This window comes from Letharia lupina, assembly GCF_014066315.1.
Source record: "Letharia lupina isolate WasteWater1 chromosome Unknown contig_7, whole genome shotgun sequence".
In the NCBI taxonomy this organism is placed as follows: Eukaryota; Fungi; Ascomycota; class Lecanoromycetes; order Lecanorales; family Parmeliaceae; genus Letharia; species Letharia lupina.
The window spans coordinates 2,222,793-2,237,773 of record NW_023502976.1 but is presented as its reverse complement, the minus strand read 5'-3'; the positions used below and the strand labels follow the sequence as shown (position 1 = coordinate 2,237,773).

The following is a 14,981-nucleotide window of genomic DNA, read 5'->3' as shown; positions in this document are numbered from 1 at the left end:
CATTTTAATCGCGAACACGGCATTAGGTTCCCCCAGCTCCTCACACGTGACCGAGTTGGAGTTTAAGTTGGAGTTCGAGTGCGCTGACGCTCTACGCTCATTCTGGCGTCTCCAGTATTACGTCGCTGGTGATGGGGGATTGACCCAGATGCTACAGAGAGGCTGTCTAGTGCTTCGTGCTGGTCAAGAAGCTTGTACTAACTGAGTCTGGGAGTATTGCATCAGCTGCGCGTTGGAATGATGCATAGCGAGTGAGATCTAGACGATTGTTTGGGGAGGTGGGAACAAGAGATAGCACCTCACCTTGGCACAGCACCTAGTCAACTGATTTGGCCGGCAGACTGGTGGTTCCTGCTTTCTTTTTGGCAAAGATGGAGCACACCGTGACCAGATGTCTCGATGAAGACAACGATGAAGAGGATCACTGCCCAAGCTGTCTACGAGAATGCCACAGATGTGCATGCATGGAATGATTAAGAAGAGCAGAGCTCTAGCCTCTCGGCGACCGTCGCAGCTGACGGCCAACGTATCGCGAATTGACAAAGTAAGCGTGAACCAAGATGCTAGGTCGTGAGGGCGAATGCAGAGCCGGACGAGTACGGCTCAATTCTGGTGTATTAGGAGAGGTCTTGGCCTGAACGACAGTGAATCAGACAGTGACTCGCATCCTGCGTTGGTTGAAAGGTTGGTGAGGCACTTAGATATCGGCAAGATTTCTCCCGAAGGCCTCACTTACCAGCTTAGGAAACGCAAGTTGTGGTAGGCGCAAAAAGGGAGACTAATATGCGAGATGGGCGATCGCATCAGTGACAAATCACGAGCGAGAAGTGACTTCGAGGGATGCGCTGAGAGTCTCATTGTTCATTGCCTGTGTTAAGCATCCTTGGGCCTTTTCAATGTGCTGAAAATCCGGTTGATCTTGGCTTCTCCTGTGTATCCGACAGCTGAAACGTTTCATTGATGACACTCCAGTTGAATGATCACTGTAAGAACTTTTCTAGCGCCTAGTCCCCTTCCCTTCCATACTATGAAGTTCTTCAGAGCCACGATATTGGGTAAATACCATCTTCTTACGACCTCAGGATAGTATCTACGTCCCTACCTAAGTATTACTATCATGCCAGCATCTATCAACGCAAAGCTTGAAAGGAACATTGTCGAATTCCAGTTCCTTTGCAACATCCCAACTGTCGAGCTTACTCCTTCCCTCGAGTAAGAAGAATGCGGCGTCTGCAAGGAGCGGTACAGAAACAAGGGGGGGAAGTTGGTGGGATATTACATCGTCCAGTGGCACTGCCCTGCGGTCACATAATTGGTTTCCAAATGCCTCGCTCGGTGGATGCTGTCGGCCAGTTTCGGCAACCACTGCTCTCTCTGCCGGGCGCAGATTGTCGACCCTCATGCAACACGAGAGCGACTCAGCCGCGCCTTGGCAACCTCTTTCGCACGACTGGAGATCCTCGCTGTTGTCGCTGGTAATGGTATTTCATAGATGTAAAAGAGTTAGCTGCTTAAATTCTTTGAGAACTCGATACTAAATAGTACGCTTTTCTGTAGATGGCTGTTTCTACAGCTGGATTTATGATCTAATCTTATGCAAGAGAGATGCCACAAAGATGTCCCCTAGGAGTAGTCTCATGAAGTAGTACTATGCCGCACCCCTTGCACATGGATAAACAGTATCGCAGCAGAAATAGAGAAATTTATTCGGAGGAGCTCAAAAGAATTCATCCACAGAACTGGGCTCACCCGCATATCAATTTGAGAGTGTTTCAAGCTGAAGCTAAAACACATCTATTTTGTTTCGCCTAGCGCCATCAAGTAGGTTCGTAAACACCTTATTTTATTTTCCAATCTCCAACACCATCGCTGATTGAATCTAACACCACCAACCACTGTCCGTTCCACCCATAGAACTCTTCCTTCTTTGTTACACCACTCACCACGGTTGTGGTTTTTCCTTGAACCTTCACAGCTCCTCTTCGAGGTCTTTTTCTATCCGCATGAATCTTCCTGACATCAGCACTCCAAGATTCCAGGATTCACAAGGGACTCATCAACCTCTAGGTAGTCACGATGGAAATAATACGAATGCCCGTCGAGCTGTTGATTGAGATCTTCATGAAGGTATGAGGACACTCAAAGCGATGATTGGCTTAGCTAATACCAAAAAGCTGCGCGCTGACGGTCTCCTGAACTTGCTTCCGGTTGCGCTGGTGTCGCGCCATTTCTACAGAATAGTGACACCGCTGACCTATCAGACTATCTATATTGACATCTCTGGCTGTACCTACCCTCACCCCCACGTGGAGGACCACACGCCTACCAAACGGCCTCTCAGCACGCTTATCTCACGGCTCTCTGCTGGACCCGCGGTCCTTGCTTTGGTGAGAAACATTCATGTTTTTGGCCGTGACGGAGTTCATCCAGGTGCTCTAGAGCTATTGATAGGCTGGCTCCCCAAACTCCGTCAGCTAAGTTCGTTTTCCTGGAATTGCGACGGATCTTTTCCACCGAGTCTGCTCACAAGCCTCGGTCAGCACTGGCCAAAAGCTCACCTAGACATGCGTACAAGCTTTTCCAAGTGCGACATCAAAAAGGATTGGAAAGTCCTCAGGCTAGCTCCAAACATGCTACGTTCGCTCCATGTCTGCATGCCCAACTATCCATATGACAGAGTCGGAAAAGAGGCCCGTGTGGCAAAGAGCAAGCTTTTGTGGGCACTAAGAAGTTGTCCAGGTTTACACAGCCTTACTACGTATGATCCCAATGTTTACAGGAATAATCGCGGCCTTGGAGCATCGGAACCATGGCATGATTTGAAGCCTGAGTTTCTTCTACCTCAACTCGCGGAACTTACGATCGCAGACAGAACTTTTGAGGTAGACGATCTGTTGAAGTGGGGAGCAAAAGGAGGTTGGACAAAGTTGATTAAGATCACACTCTGGGATGACCGCCTCCTGTACGGTTTCCAAGGCTGCGAGCAATCCTTGCGATCAATCAGTCTCCTCCACACGAAAGCAGGAAATGAGAATGCTCTCGTATCAATATGCTCGCGAACCATCAGACTCACGGAATTGAAGATAAAGACCGAAGAGTCTCGACTTCCATTCTCAGCCTTAATGATCTGCGGACCTTCGTTGGAAACGCTTGCGATCCATCCCCACCGAGACGCTTTAGACAATTGGATAAATATGCAAGATGTTCCGCTTTGTCTTCTACAGGCTATCCAACGCCACTGTCCAGGGTTGACCAACTTGGCGTTGAACCTCCGTTGGCCTCCTGATAACCCGGCAAGTCTCCAGACCTAATATGTAATCTGAGCTCCTACTGACGATACTGAGTCACAGGATCATCTTTCCGCTCTCAGCCAGATCCCACAATTAGCAGAAATAACACTACATACTCAGAAACCCCAAGGTTATGAAAAACACAAGTCTTCCCTAGCAGCGGTCGAACATGCGTTTCGTCATGTGATCGAACATGGTGGTAATGAGCAGAATCTCAGATCCCTCATACTTTATGACGGCCCGCAAACTTCGGATTGGGACAATCCATGGGGCTTAGTGGAGCGCTCAAGCCGAGCTTTCAAAGCGACAAGGGGTACACATGGAGGAAACATGGATCAGAACATTTGTGCGAAGCATATACAGGGCCCTTCAGAAACCGATCACGAACGATATCATCGCCAGCAAGAACGCGTGGAAGCCGAGAAAAAGACCAGAGACTATTTGGACGCCATGCCACCAGCAGTCCTCTCCCAGATGATCGACAACAATAGACGCCAGATACGAGGCACGACTTCCGACATCCAAGAGCAAATGTACGAGATCCAAACAGGTGGCTGGAATCCTGAGCTCGCGGAGTATGAAGAGCGGTGGAAGAATTCCAGCGGGATTTTGCCCATGCTGGAATGGCAGTTGCAAACGCGCAAAAAGCAAGGATGGAAGTTGTGGGATATGCCACTCATGAGATCGGATGCTGGGAGCGAAGGTTTTCTGTACGACAGGATGATGGAGGCTAGTGCAGAATCTTAGGATTCGCATTTTGACAATGGACATGGTTGTATGATAGAACAGTATTTGCTAGAATGTATGCATGCGTTTCAGCCGACTGGAAATACCGCAGCTTTTGTGCTTCATAAACTCCTCGCTTCTTTCGTCAACAGGCGCGTGATCATTCACTCACTTGGCCTTTGCTTACGACTAACCTCACCTCATCATGCCTACCTCTTTTCGCCTTTACACCTTACGATCAATGTCTACACCAGTACCATGCCGCCTCTCTTTGATCAAAGCTGACGCCAGATCTCTACGAGGTCATTCTATCATACAAGAAAGCCACCACGGTGGTTGAGAGATGGCTAGCTGTCACTTCCGATAGAAGCGATATCAAGGCCAGATTGATAATATCTGATATGCTCTCAGCGAGGCACAACGGTGATAATGTAGAATGCATGTGGATTCAGTGGTGGGGCCATCAGCTATTATGTAGCTGATAAAGAACAAAGCACTGCTATCTATGGCTAGCTATATGAAAGAAATAATAATAAAATATATATAAAAGGATGTAGAAGGGACGCATGTATAGAATATGAAGGAACTAGATACGCTGACACTCCCCCTGTCTAGTGATATTTAAATACCTCTATTTTAACGCTAAAATTATGTATTATTCTAGTGCTCTGGTCTAGGGTCCTTCGAATCGCTCTGATTGTTCTGGGTGTCCTCGGGATCGCTCTAGTTTTTTTTTGGTGTTTATACTCCTTCTTGACTTTCTTAGTTTAATGATATTCGTTTAGGATCCTTCGAATTATTCAGATCGTTCTAGGTATCTTTATGTACTTATTTTTTATAGGGTCGTTCTTTGGGGTAGGTGAGTAGTTGTTTTAAAGTGATGTGGGTGTCTATTGTGTAGGGCTTGATGGGCGGCTTGCTGTAAGGTATATCGAGTGACTGATTCGACTCCGAAATGTATGGGTTTCTGGTATTGATATCGAGTATGGGTATCTTATTGACTCTGGTATTGGCATCTAACACTGGTATCTAATATCTTTCTAAACTGTCGAGTTCTTCCCTAACTATCTTATCGAATGCCTCCGTAGAGAGCTTTATGGACTTCGTTTAAGATCTATTGGCGTCTACTACGGGTATCGAATATAGGCATCGGGTATCTCTGGCACTGGCTTCTGGTACTGGCTTCTGACACTGGCTTCTAATATTCTATTAAAAAAATCCTCCTCTAACGACCTTGTTATAAATTTGTTATCTTTATGAATCCTTTTTTTCTATTCGAAATGAATAAAATAAATCTTGCAAGTTTGTGGTTCGTCAGGCTTAATAAAGGGGACGATAGTGAGATTTGATGCGATATCAGTCTATTATCGGCATTAACTCAGGCTTATAACCTCTTAGCGAGGTATAACGGTGATGATGTAGAATGTATGTAGATTCAGTGGTGGGGCTATCAGCTATTATGTAGCTGATGAAGAATAAAGTACTGCTATCTATAGCTAGCTATATGAAAGGAACAATGATAAAATATGTATGGAAGGATGTAGAAGGGACGTATGCATAGAACATGAAGGAACTAGACACGCTGACATATGCAACAAGCAGCAAGTTCCATCAAGGATAAGCGTATCAAGGTCCTGATCTACTATGCCTTCGACAAGGCTATCGCGGCTCGCTCTGAGGTGACGAGTCACTTCAAAGGTTTCTTTGGCACAAAGACGGCTAAGGCCAACAACTTGTCTCATGAAAATTTCACCAAATCGTCAATTTCTACCCCTTCAGAAAGGTTTACCAGGCTCGCTGACATCTGAAAGGACCTAAAGCCATCTTCGAGTCTCTGTGCTCTGACGGATTCTCATCCTCGAAGGCAAAAGAGACAAGTTCTACGAGCACGCCAGATCCGAATCCCTTCGAGACACTCAGTAATCTGCAAATAGAGAGCGACTCACCCAGTGCAAGCGGGAACGAAGATAATGAGGCCGATGAGGCACACTACGAGCACTCGAAAGATGGACGAGACGACGCTGGAGATGACGGCATCAAGGACGATGTATTTGTTCAAGATCTTGAGTTGTGTTTTGTGCTTTGGGTTCGTTCCGCCTTTTTGAGGGAAGTGTCCGTCCGAACTGACCCGTTCTTCAGGATCTCGAAACGACTTGCTCAAAGGTCAGGACATACTGGACCGATGCTGCAGGAAGTAAGATGCCGTTCATACTCGCGGCCTTTCTCACCAACGCTGCCATGGCTAATATGGCAACTCGCTTCCACTGTGGACGACGATTCTCCGATACGTGTGAATTAATCAGATGCACAGAGATACTCGATATAGTCGAGAAGTACAAGTCATCAACACTCGGCATACCCGGAGCAGCGACGTTTTCGGATCCTGTTGCCATAGATACCTTCACACATCCTGTCATGACCATCGTTCTATGCCAGCAAGGGATCGATCAGGGGAGGGCGAATTGTGTGCAACCCACGTCTACACGCTCTTAAATCTGCTCAAGATGTTCACAAGAGTGTGGTACGCTTTCGTCTTTCGGAACCCTTTGCGCCAAAATCGGACTGCGATCGCGAAAATTGCCTTGATGCCGGTCTTATGGAGACCCTGCGAAGGTTTGAAACCGACTTGTCTATACTCACAAGCGAAAAGCGATTCGATTTGTATGATCAGTCCCCGGTGGTTGCGGGCCATCAGATGACAAGAATTCTTGCTAGAGCTACCGATCTCGGGACTCGTTTTTGTAACCTCACGCAATGTGTTGGAACCACTCTACACCTATACAACCTCCTCAGACAAATTGACATTATCGAAGAGGAGAGTGTTCTGCTGGAGCATCTCTGCCAACACATCGGCCACGACATCTTTCGTGGCCCTCGTCCTACCTTCAATTTCTTCTCCCAATTCACAGCTTTCCAAGGAATGACCCTTGATTTCGATAAGAAAACGCGGACATTCAGGTTTGGGTTGCCCAAATTTTTTTACAATCGGCTTTCTCCACACAGTCTCTCGGTAATGACTGGATTGAATGACTGCGGTTTTCGACCTTTTTGCTACCGATGGGCGCCCGTGTGGCGGGGGGTGGATAAGTGCAGCAGAGCTACCAACAAAGGAGTCGAGAAGACCGCGCGGCAAATTGCCGCTCATCCAATCGTCTGTGCGCTGGAACCTCTCGAACCCATCGTACGCCCGGAATGGGAGGGCAAGTTGCCCGTGCCCAGAGTCAACTGATTCGAAGTCTTCATGGCTTGCACTGAGATCCTCGAGAAGATGACGGCTGTTCACTGCGGTGATCCGAAGGATATTGCAGCTGCCCATGTCCACGATAATCGCGATGATGCCTTTAGTTGCGGAAGACAAAGGGTGGAGTATCTCTTGAAACAGGCGGATCAGTATGACAGGCATGACTTTCTGCTCAATACTTCGGCCAATGTCAATCTTGCAAAGAATGCTATTCGTGAGACATTCAAGGTTAAGAGCACACGGATCGTATATGATAAGCTGTTCTCATGCTAACGTGTTGTCTAGGGAGGAAAACGGCGGATTTTCTATGGGATGTTTGAGGTGGGTAGCCAATGGGTGGCTACAGAGAGGGCCGTCGGCTGGCACCGAGGCTCGATACCTGGAAGCTGTCTCCTGTGTCCCATACGCGCTAGGGCTACAAGGCTCAAGATAGCAGTAGACGGCTTTTGCTAGCATAAGTATTTTGTAGAGGACAGCAGAACTTACTGCATAGACAAAAGATACCATAAAATGCTGCTTTATACTTTTATGGTTTCCAATCCACAATCAGACACTGTCTAAACTCCTAATATGGCTTTTTGATCATTGCAGGTGGGCTTTCAGCCAGGGCCAACAGGAAAACTGTAGCCTTGCCGGGCAATAGAATTGATGGTAACCGCGTCAAGCGAGGCTGGCATCTAAAGAGAAGTTCTCGCTCCCCGTAACAAATGTTTGAATCCGTTCAAGGTGGCTTTGGAAACACTGCTCCAAAGCCGGATACGACGAAACCGGGCAAGCTCAGAATCATGTTAGGGGTAGGGAATGGAGCTGACGAGGAAGGAATACTACCAGATTATGCCCACTTTAGCTAGACCATGAAACATACAAGACGGGTTTCTTTGTGTTTGCGTCCATGCCTTGCAAATGCGGTCTAAGGTTGTTTGATGCTATTTTTGCGTTCATTTTAGGCCTGGCCATCTATCAAGGCTTCGTATGGACAAGAAATCTGGATACAGATGCTGGCAAAATTAACAGCCGCAACATATTCATTGCTTACATCGTGAGCACTGGATATTGTGAACTTTTCTTCTCGTTCGCGGGCGTGATAAAAACTATTGAGGACCTGCTGCTTCAAGATCGATTCAGGGCCAGGTTGCACCGATCAGTCAAACACACCAGAGATCATGTCGCTCGTCACAGAGATGGCGAGGGGCCTCCTCAGCTAGAAGAAGGCGCATCGGCAAACAATGCAGCAGCGCCAATCGAAAGCATTCATACAGCATCGCAATCTCAGAACACCGCTGATCGAAGCTCTTCTAGTGGCATTGTAGCTGCGCTAGAAGCAGCCGCAAAGGCGCATATCCTCAGCGCTGAAGCAGACCGTCGAGTCGCTTCCGAGTATGCGAAGTTGTCCGAGCCACAAGAGGGTTAGTCCATAGCTGAGGTATAGATTCCATCATTTGATACTAGGTTGGTACATTCTGTCTGATTTGGAGCTCGTGGGGAATCCTCCGGGTGTGCGAACTAGGGCCGTCTGTCTAAGGGTCTAAAGCCGAATTATCAAAGAATGAAGATAGGAAGCCCTGTCTGGAAAGATTCCGGAATTCTTTTAGGACCAAAGTGCGGGCAGTAGGCATGCATGTTGTATGTAATGGACAGAGCCGAGGTTCCATCTAGCAGTGGCCCTGCACAAGCTTCTCCTGGTCATCGGATGGTCTTGGAATCTGGGTTACCGAAAGCTCCAGGCTCTCTCTTCATCTCGCCGTCGCCCCGCTCTGTTTTTGCTTTACCGGCCTTCTCAATCCTCTCTCTTCTCCACTGCATCCCTTTGTTCTTCACCAGCCAATCCGCCACCAGACCGCCACCCCCGCTCAGCACTGTCAGTGCCGTAAAAAACCATCCCCTCCCCATGACGTTCACCAGCGGCTGCAATATTGCCACAACAATGGCGGAAAGTGCGCACCTCGTAATATTTCCACTCGCGGCCGCCGTACTCGGACTCGCCGGGAATATGTCCACTAACAGCGCATTGAACGTCTGTTGGAAACTCGTGCACAGTGCCGCCAGCACATACTGCAGGATCAACGGCACGGCCTCATGTGCACGCGCTTGGACAGACCATCCATAACCCGCAAGCGCCGTTATGTATATTGCTAGGAGGTAGTAAGACCCTCTAGCCCTGGCGCTCTCGATTGGAAAACCTTTCAGATCGTCCCCAGAGACCTTATCGATTGTGTGGCCGATCGATCTAGCCGTGGCTCTGTAATTCCAGTCCATCAACTTACCATTCAAGTAGCCACCACTTACGGTACCAAAGCCTCCTGTGAGGTATGAGAGACCGATTTGCAGCTCGTTGAAATGGTAGATGTCTTTGTAGATAGACGGGATAGATGCTTGGACGGCGTACCAGACTGCATAAGGCGAACCTGCCATCCAGAGGACCAGTGCCGTATCTTTCCAGAATAGGATACGAATTGCAGCCATTGGGTTGGCCATCTTGAATTTGGCTTTTTTTCCGGGCCCTATCTTTGCTCCTCCATTTTTCTCACCCATGGCCTCACTGCTATTTTCCATCTCCACAGCATCAACTTTCCGCTTGCTCCTTCCTCGTAGGAGATTCCACCAGCTTCTCCCCCACCCCGTAGCCTCGACAGTCCCATTTCCAACGATACTCCTGGCCGTCTCCGGAAGTCCAGCCCCAACGAAAAAGAATACACTTCCCCCAAAGATTACTAGTGCCCAGAAAACCCACTCGTAACTCCCACTCCCCAGGGCCACCAGCCCCCCAATCACTGGTCCTAGACAAACCGCTAAGTTCGCCGCTCCCATCGTAGGACCTTGCATGCCTCCCCTCTCAGCCGGCGGACAGACGTCTGCGATGACGCCGTAGGCGATGGCCAAGACTGCCGATGCGCCGAGACTTTGCACTGCGCGCAGGATTAGTAGAGCGGCATAGCTGCTTTTGTTTAACGCCAGCCCTAGCGATGCAGCCGTGTAGACCGCGTACGTGAGCAGGATGACCGGCCTTCTCCCGAAGCTGTCCGAAGCCGTCGCGAAGAGCAGCGGAGAGATTGCTTGGAAGACTATGTAAAGTGTGATTGTGAGATTGATTGCTTGGGTCGAGACGTGGAAATGCGTAGCTAACAAGGGCAGCAGAGGTAGGTATATCGTAGCGGTTAGCGGCGATGCGAGCATTGTGGATGTTAGAATGACAGTAATGAGACGTTTGTGGGCTTTAGTGAAGGTCGTGTAAGGGACGGGAAGGTCATTTGCGGCGGATTCGGCTTCTTGTGCGTCATTTTCTGCAGGCGGTGCTGCGGAAATAGCTTCCTCTGGAAGAGAGGAGAACGTTGGCTCTTCTACCTCGGCCTCAGACATGGTTGCAGTTGGGTAAGTATGAGTGGCATGTCGCTAAAGGAGACTAAACATTGTGAGGGTGCAATGTGGATTGACGTTGGTGGTAACCGACAAGGTCTCCCCGCTGTCGGAGAAACGGTGCGTAGTGACGCCATTACCGCTCACGTGACTGGGTGTTTGAGAGACACGGATACTCTTGGAAAGTTCCAGCGACAAACGTCTCATTATGCAATGATCGATAGGAAGGACATCTACAACAGAGGGTTTTGATAGTTGTCGTAGTTGGAGTAAGATACACTTCGAGCCCGTTGTACTCTAATTACGGCGGTGCTAGCACTAAGGAACCTTACTCACCCAGGCCCGTTCGACAACCTTTTGGCAACCACGCCTTCGCTACCTTAGTCGTGACCCGTACTCAACATATCAATATGATGATATTATCCATTTATTCGCGGTAACTTAGTCGATCTAGTTAAAAGACGTAATAACCTCGAATTTATGATACTATATATATAAATTTAAGATTTTCTAATTTAATTCTATCTTATTCTTTTATATATACTAATAAGTAAAATAATATTAATTTAAAAAACTTACTTTAAGTTAATCTTAAAAAGAATAAAAAAATTATTTTTAATAAAATAATTTAATAACTTCGTTAAGTCTAAAGAGAATTAAATTACGAATTTTAATTAGATATAGTATTTTAAAATAAAATTGTTAATTTTTATAGTAATATCTCTATATATAGTATTATAATCTTATAATAAATAATTATAATTATAAGACTAATTAATAATATCTATATTATAATTAAGAATTATAAAAAAACTTAATAAAGATTAGAAGATTTAAACTATTCGAGCTTATAATATACTTTATTAATCGAAAGTATTATATTAATTAATCTTAAAATTAAAATAATTATAGTAAATTACTTTTATAGATAATCGATTTCTAGAAAAAGTAATACTTTATTTATAAAAGAATATATTACTAATTAATTAAGTATATCGATAAGAAATATTAAAAGTTTTAAAATAAGTTCGCTAAGCGGTTTATCGACTTTATTAATAAGCGATATAACTTCTATATTTAAAAGTTTAAAGGTTAAAAGAATAAAATCGAGGATTTTAAGATCTTAACTCTCGATATTTAAAAGACTAATTTAAAGAAAGTTAAAAACTTTATTATAATTATTTTTATAATTATATTAAGTTAAGTTTAAATATATTATTTAAAGCTTTTTAGCTATTCTATATATTATAATATTATTAAATCTAATAGCTTTCTTAGTATTAATTAATATATCTTAAAATAGTTTTATAATATTATATTAGATATTAAAGTTATATATATATTTATTACTAGATATAATTAAGTAAAAGTTTATATAAGAAAATTCGATATATAGTTAAATATTATTATTAATAATACTATTATCTAACTTAAGATTAAAATATTATTATTAATTAGAAAACTTATAATAGATTCGTTTATTAGTCGAATCGACTTTTATATAATTAATATATATAAAAGAATAAGATAGAGCTAAGTTTAAAAATCTTAAATTTATATATATAGCTAATTATAAATTTAAGTTCGCTACGCTCTTTAATTAAATCGACTAACTTATTAATTAATATATATAAAAGAATAAGATAGGACTGAACTATAAAATCTTGAATTTATATATATAGTTAATTATTAATTTAAGATTACTACGCTCTTTAGTTAGATCGACTAAGTTAGCTTAATAGCTCTTTCGCGTCTTCTTATTAAAAATTTGTATATAGAAGTCTTATACTTTAAGGTACTTAGCTTATAATAAATATAATTACTTTATAATTTCTTAAATTATAGAGCTCGCTTTACGCTTTCTAACGCTATAAAAATAATAAAGTTTAATCTACTATTAATAAATTAAATTAATATTTAAATATTATAGTTATATTAAACGCGTTCGAGATTAAATAATAATTCTTTTATCTATTTATATAATTTTTTTTTTTTTTTATTATTCTATTAATTCTACTAATTTCATTAACGTCTTCGATATCCCTCGCTTAAAGGTTACTTTAGATATATATACCCCTTTTACTCGCCTCTTAGAGCTTCTACTAATACTCTTAAATTATCTCTCGGCGAATTTATTACTATTAGTAATCGAGGTCGTAAGCGAGCTTAATAGCTATCTACTACTACTTATAAACGCGTTAAAAGACTCTTAAAAAGAGCTTAAACGAATATATTCTCTCGAACGAATACGTTCTCTTCTATATACTCCTTCTAAGTTAGCGATAAATGAATTAAACTAATATTCAAATATTATAGTTATACTAAACGCGTTCAGTTTAGATATATATACCTCTTTTACCCGCCTCTTAAAGCCTTTACTAACGCCCTTAGATTATCTTTAGGCGAATTCGCTATTACTAATAATTAAGGTCGTAAGCGAGTTTAATAGCTATTTATTACTACTTATAAACGCGTTAAAAGACTCTTAAAAAGAGCTCGAATGAATATATTCTCTTCTATATACTTCTTTTAAGCTAGCGATAGATAGATTAAATTAATATTTAAATATTATAGTTATATTAAACGCGTCTAGAATCGAATAATAATTCTTCTATCTATTTATATAACTATTCTTCTTTTATTATTTTATTAATTCTATTAATTCTATTAATTCTATTAATTCTATTAATTCTATTAATTCTATTAATTCTATTAATTTCATTAATATAAATATATTTACTCTCGATATTCTTATACTTAATTAAATAAGAGAAGAATTTATAATAAGCGAATACGAAGAAGACTGCGGAGAATATTACGGAGATAGTTATTAGTAGTAATAATATAATAGATTTACTCTCTACGATCTTATATTAATTTACTTAATTAGTATAAGAGAAGTTAATATAATAAGCGAATATAAAGAATATTATAAAGAAATTAAGTAATAATAAAGTTTTTAGTATTAAGAATACAACTTAACTCTTTAAGATTCTACGTTATATACTCTCTACGATTTTATATTAAATTATTATTTAGTAAGCGAAGAATATTACTATAACTTAGTCTATTATTCTTACTATATTAAGAAGTAAAAGAAGAAATTATAATAAATAAATATAAAGAATACTGCGGAGAATACTATAGAGAATATTACGAAAAAACTAAGCGGTAATAAGACTCTTAGTATTAAGAATACGACTTAGCTCTCTAAGATCCCACGTTATATACTCTCTACGATTTTATATTAAATTATTACTTAGTAAGTAAAGAATACTACTATAACTTAATCTATTATTCTTACTATATTAATAACATCGTAAGAGAAGAAACTATAATAGGCAAATGCGGAGAACACTGCGGAGAACACTACGGAGAATACTACGAAGAAATTAAGCGGCAATAAGGCCCTTAGCATCAAGAACACGGCTTAGCTCTCCAAGATCCCACGTCATATACTCTCCACGATTTCATATTAAATTATTACTTAGCAAGCGGAGAATATCACTGTAACTTAATCTATTATCTCTACTATATTAATATGATATATTATTATAATAACGTTATAAGAGAAGAATCTACTACGACGATTATAGTTAATTAAGTCTCTATAGAAGAAATATTAAATGATATATATTTAAACGAATTGCTTTAATAGCTATTTTATTATTCGAAAGATTTTACTACGATAGAAGATATTATAAGATCCACATTACTAATTAGCACGTTATCTTTATTTCTTTTCAATATTTCGATACTTCTTACTATAAGAATATAACCTTTCTCTATTTTTTATAGATAATTATTATAAATTAATTCTCTATACTATACCTTTCTAATTAGACCTTAGCGCGCCTCTCTTCATATATATATATCTATAGACTATATAGATTAAATTAATTTTATAGTAATGAAAGTAGATTAAAAACGCGTAGTAAGCAATTAGAGTTCGATTTAACTTAGAGCTAAAGCTAAAATTCGATTTAACTTAGAAAAATTTAACTTTATAAATTTAATTTATAGGTCTTTACTTATATATATAAAAGAATAAGATAGAGCTAAGTTAAAAAATCTTAAATTTATATATATAGTTAATTATAAATTCGAGTTCGCTACGCTCTTTAATTAGATCGACTAAGTTAGCTCGATAATTCTTTCGCGTCTTCTTATTAAAAATTGAAAATACGTTATTTATAAATAAAATAACTTTTTTATTTTCTATTAAAATTTTAAGATTTCTTTTTTAAAATATAGAGAGTAATTTACGCTATTTAATGCTAAAAGAATTATAAAATTCGATCTTATAATTATTAAGAAGTAAGGAGCTTAAATATCATTTATTAAAGTTCGCTTATTAAAGATCGCTTACT

At 41.3% G+C, this 14,981-nt stretch overlaps 4 protein-coding genes across 4 annotated transcripts; 3 read left to right on the top strand and 1 right to left on the bottom strand.

Moving 5' to 3' along the window:
- Window positions 1–2,076: 2,076 nt before the first annotated feature.
- Window positions 2,077–4,037, top strand: HO133_009890 (uncharacterized protein; the record flags this gene model as incomplete). The annotated part of the gene is made up of 3 exons (XM_037300749.1): window positions 2,077–2,127; window positions 2,586–3,203; window positions 3,351–4,037. The coding sequence occupies 3 exons, from the start codon at window positions 2,077–2,079 to the stop codon at window positions 4,035–4,037; spliced, it is 1,356 nt and encodes a 451-aa protein (XP_037154597.1).
- A 1,568-nt stretch (window positions 4,038–5,605) lies between these two features.
- Window positions 5,606–6,315, top strand: HO133_009889 (uncharacterized protein; the record flags this gene model as incomplete). The annotated part of the gene is made up of 2 exons (XM_037300748.1): window positions 5,606–5,714; window positions 5,828–6,315. The coding sequence occupies 2 exons, from the start codon at window positions 5,606–5,608 to the stop codon at window positions 6,313–6,315; spliced, it is 597 nt and encodes a 198-aa protein (XP_037154596.1).
- Window positions 6,316–7,257: 942 nt separating this feature from the next.
- Window positions 7,258–8,668, top strand: HO133_009888 (uncharacterized protein; the record flags this gene model as incomplete). The annotated part of the gene is made up of 2 exons (XM_037300747.1): window positions 7,258–7,503; window positions 8,105–8,668. 2 exons carry the CDS (start codon window positions 7,258–7,260, stop codon window positions 8,666–8,668), a joined length of 810 nt encoding a protein of 269 aa, XP_037154595.1.
- Window positions 8,669–8,940: 272 nt separating this feature from the next.
- Window positions 8,941–10,614, bottom strand: HO133_009887 (uncharacterized protein; the record flags this gene model as incomplete). Its single annotated transcript, XM_037300746.1, has 1 exon — window positions 8,941–10,614. The coding sequence occupies one exon, from the start codon at window positions 10,612–10,614 to the stop codon at window positions 8,941–8,943; it is 1,674 nt and encodes a 557-aa protein (XP_037154594.1).
- Between the last annotated feature and the right edge of the window lie 4,367 nt (window positions 10,615–14,981).